Source organism: Sinocyclocheilus anshuiensis, unplaced genomic scaffold (assembly GCF_001515605.1).
Source record: "Sinocyclocheilus anshuiensis isolate Anshui unplaced genomic scaffold, SAMN03320099.WGS_v1.1 scaffold425, whole genome shotgun sequence".
NCBI classification, from domain to species: Eukaryota; Metazoa; Chordata; class Actinopteri; order Cypriniformes; family Cyprinidae; genus Sinocyclocheilus; species Sinocyclocheilus anshuiensis.
Window position 1 is genome coordinate 289,673 of NW_015537947.1, and position 4,069 is coordinate 293,741.

The 4,069-nt window shown below is 36.1% G+C and overlaps 1 protein-coding gene across 1 annotated transcript in view; it reads right to left on the reverse strand.

Annotated features, from left to right (window-relative positions):
• Nucleotides 1-3,982, reverse strand: part of LOC107664255 (WD repeat-containing protein 90-like) — a 7,282-nt gene extending 3,300 nt beyond the window's left edge. The window contains exons 1-7 of the mRNA XM_016454780.1: nucleotides 3,862-3,982; nucleotides 3,554-3,792; nucleotides 3,309-3,411; nucleotides 2,941-3,062; nucleotides 2,626-2,782; nucleotides 1,534-1,724; nucleotides 1,272-1,440 (exon numbers count right to left, since the gene is read on the reverse strand). Coding sequence (XP_016310266.1) covers nucleotides 1,272-1,440; nucleotides 1,534-1,724; nucleotides 2,626-2,782; nucleotides 2,941-3,062; nucleotides 3,309-3,411; nucleotides 3,554-3,792; nucleotides 3,862-3,898 — 1,018 coding nt within the window. The 5' untranslated portion in view covers nucleotides 3,899-3,982. The remainder of the gene's footprint in view (nucleotides 1-1,271; nucleotides 1,441-1,533; nucleotides 1,725-2,625; nucleotides 2,783-2,940; nucleotides 3,063-3,308; nucleotides 3,412-3,553; nucleotides 3,793-3,861) is intronic.
• Between the last annotated feature and the right edge of the window lie 87 nt (nucleotides 3,983-4,069).

Consider the following 4,069-nt stretch of genomic DNA (forward strand, 5'->3'; position numbering starts at 1 on the left):
TGCATGTATGTATGTATATGTAGCTCCCCTAAATAGACATTGTTCAAGGCAGAACCTGGATGTATTCGCATACTTTGACACTAATTAGTCCTATTTGTGTACTGGCTGCTGAATTGGATGGCATCAGTAAACAGACATTAAGCTGAGCTAAAACGAAACAAAACATTCCTTGCTAAAGAAGGAACTGATTTGGGTTTTATTCAAGTCAACGTATGGATGATTCTTTTGAAATTCCACAGTATTAATCAGTGATTATTAATAATTCATTGAGAGACTGTTCACCAAGGCTGCATTTATTTGATAAAAAAATATCAGTTTTATTACAATTTGAGAACTTTTCTATTTTAATATATTTTAAAATGTACTATATTTTTATGATGGCGAATCTGAATTTATAGGGAGCCATTACAGTCTTCAGTGTCATACGATGCATGAGAAACATTTATTCTTATTAATGTTGAAAAAAGTGCTGTTTAATATTTTTGTGGAAACCATGATACTTTTTTTCAGGATTCTTTGATGAATATGAAGCATTTATTTGAAATAGAAATCTTTTGAAACACAAATGTCTTTTCCCCCAAATGAGAAACAGTAAAGGATGACTTAGTTTCATTTTGTCAGGAGTAAACAATATTTCCATGTGTTTAATATGAGAATCAATGAGACATACTATTGAATTGCACAGTTGAAGGTGACTGTTCTTGGATAACATTTGTTCATCTGTGCTGGGAATAGTCAGCAACTTTAGCGTAACACTGTGACTTTTAAAATTAATTTTTCGCTTGTTTGTTTGACCAGTAGCAGGTAAGTAGAATGTTTGGGATACTTGTTAGAAAACAGTCATTATTTGCAGTTAATTTGATGCCTCTCGTGGTCAGAAATGACATTTCACCTTTAAGACTTTTCTTGCAGTATAAATGCTGGTTTGCAATTCTTAGCACATAAATTTTATGCTATACTGATCTCTAATGTGTAACCTGTATCTTATTTGCCTCCTCATTTGGCATTAACATTCATCAGAGGTCTCCTGCTAACTTTATGAAGCTTAATGCTGTTCATAAATACAGATACAAAACTTGTATTGTTGTAAGATGTGCTGAAACAGAAGGCAGGTGAAACTGGCAGGTAAAACGACCATAAATATATGTATTTATATTTTGAATTGTGAAGGTTTGTGCTTTTAGTGAGCCCTCAACCTCTTATAAACACACGCACACACACACACACACACACACACACACACACACACACACACACACACACACACACACCTATCTCTCCTCCATCTGCTTGCCAGGTCACAAAGCAGCGCTGTGTGTTACAGTCCCACACACACACGTGGCCGCTGTTTGTGCCCGTGTACAGGATCCGGCGAGTGCTATAGCACAGTGATGTCACCTCCGCCTGACCAACCGTATCAGGTAAGCTTACTTTCTGCACCTGCAGGAGGAGGAAAGCTTACTTTGGCTTATGTGCTTCAGTGCAGCAGTGTATGCATACTTGATTTTCTTTCATACAGTGTCTGTTAAGTACCTGAAGTTCAGTGCTGTTATCCTGTGTTTGTATTCGAGTAAACACAACAGCACTGCTGCCGACGAGTGTCAGCTCATTGGCAGTGAATGGACAGAACGAGGCATCATGCAGCGGGACGGATATCTGAATGGTACAGAGCAGCTCAAACGATCGTGTGCTCCACAGCGCCACCACCGGCTCCGAAAAATCACCTAGGAGCATAATATACTGCACCATTACAAGTTATTCATTATAAAAGACACAAAATGTATAATCTATATCTGTAATAAAAAAAGTCATTACTTGAGGTGATTTTCATGGAATGCCTTGAAATGAATAATATTTATAACATAATTATAATAATAATATATATTATTAAATTGAATTTGAATAAAAAAAATGTATACATCTTTTATTTTATTTAAAAATTTTTTTTACATGGTTATCTTTCTAAAAAAAAAGCCTAATTTATTAAAAATGTATCTTATTTTAACTACAGTAACCAGCATTAGTTTTGTCCCAGTATATGACAGTGCTATTTTAGTATGTTTGATATACTATTATTATTACATTGACATTATTATAGTTTGTTAATATTTCGAATTAGATTGTATTTTTATATTTTTGTTTTCACTTTAATTTGAGTTAGTTTTAGTAATTTTGTTGTGTTTTCTTTTTTTAAATATGTCTATACAGATTTTATTCATTATTATTTATTTGCACAAATTACAAGCATAGATGAATACAATATAACAAAGTTACAAATAAATTGAAGTCAGTAACAGTAGCACTCAGGAACAGAAATATAGGTCTAAAATAACACTATCGTGTTCACTTTTTTTAAAGAGAAAAGTTTAATGAGAAATGTTGCTTAGGAAACTATCTGAAATAAAATTATTTAATTGTTTATTTTAATATTTTATCTTATTTCAGTTAACGTTTATTTTATGTAACAGAAATGTTTTTAGTTTTAGTTAACTATAATACTGCTGACTGTTACTAATGACTTCCAATTTCTGTGCAAAACAGCCAAAATATTTGTTTGTCAAACTTGTATTTAACTAAGAATATTCCTTTAACAGGACCCCATAATGCAAAGCATGAAACACTGACCCACTGAGAGCAGGTACATGTCATCCCTGGAAAAAGTCAGGCTCTGCACTGCTCCCTTGTGATAGGAGAGGCGGTTTCTACAGGAGCCATCTGAAGCGTTCCATATGCAGATGAGGCTGCTGTGAGAAGCTCCGCCCCCTGATGCAGAAGCAACCGTCTGCCGGGCAAATCAGACAGAGGTTTCATTCAAAGGAGGCACCTAATTTTTGCTAACAATCATTGGTAAAGTATTACTAACTAGTGGAAACACATGAAGATTGTGTGATTTATATAAAGTATTTGCAGTATATACTAAATCATGCATGTGAGCGGCACCTGTGCATCATGGGTGATGGCGAGCGTTGAGATCTCCTCGTTGTGTCCGAACCACTGTTTCTGTGAGCCTGTGTGAAGATCCTCCACGACGACAACACACCCACATGAGTACACAAATAAACCTGCACACAAACACACACAAGATGTAGCTACAAAACAAGTGCGTACAAATGCCAGGGTTGGAAATTAACAGTGGCTTGAGGCAAAAATGGCATTTAAATCAACAAAAATGGCGGTTAAAGTCAATTAAGAGTAGCATTAAATTTGATCTGCTCAAGTTGCATCAAAGATTTTTTTATAAGAGCCAACAAGAGGGATATTTTATGTGATGGACATCATAAAAGAGTTTATAGTTGGCTAGTATTTACCTGTGTCTGGATTCCAGACCATATTGTTACGCCCATTGCCATTATAGCCAATCACAGCCGTGAGACTTAGCCCCGCCTGTCCTGAGGGCGGAGCTACTGTGGTCTAAAGACAAAATAATTGTTGAGGAAAAAAGTGGTCCAAAAAGACACATTATACAAAAGTGTTTTAAATACTTTAAATATTCATAAAACACAATTCACTTTGAGATTAACATATTAATGAATAATTGATTAAAAATATATACCTGGTCTAACACAGAAGTCTTAAAACGTGGAGTGAAGTGTTTATAACAGTCTGAACGGACTGCTGTGTGATTGTCTTGTATTTTCTCCGTCCTTGATTGGTTAGCTGGGAGTGTGGGTGTGTCCTCGTCCTTCACCCACTCTGTCACTCTGAGGAAGGAGGCGTGTTTGGGAGGAGAGGAGTGGGTGTGGCCTGCAGTTGGACTGAGCTGCAGCTCAGCAGTAGAATCGCATAGGAAACCTATAGATGTAAAGCATTTGAGATGTAATAGTGACTCATTAATGAGGACAAATGCTCATGAACACATACCTTCACTGTCCTTCAGAGCACTGGAAAGAAAATTCATGACAGGCGGTGAGGAGGGCTGAAACAATGCCTTTCGAGGACTCTCATTGGACAGCTCAGCTCCATTTAGCCCCGCCCATCTGTGATCTGAACAAAGGGAACTAATTAAGAGCTGTCATACATTTGAACCAACCCTAACTAGTATATATATATATATATATATATATATATA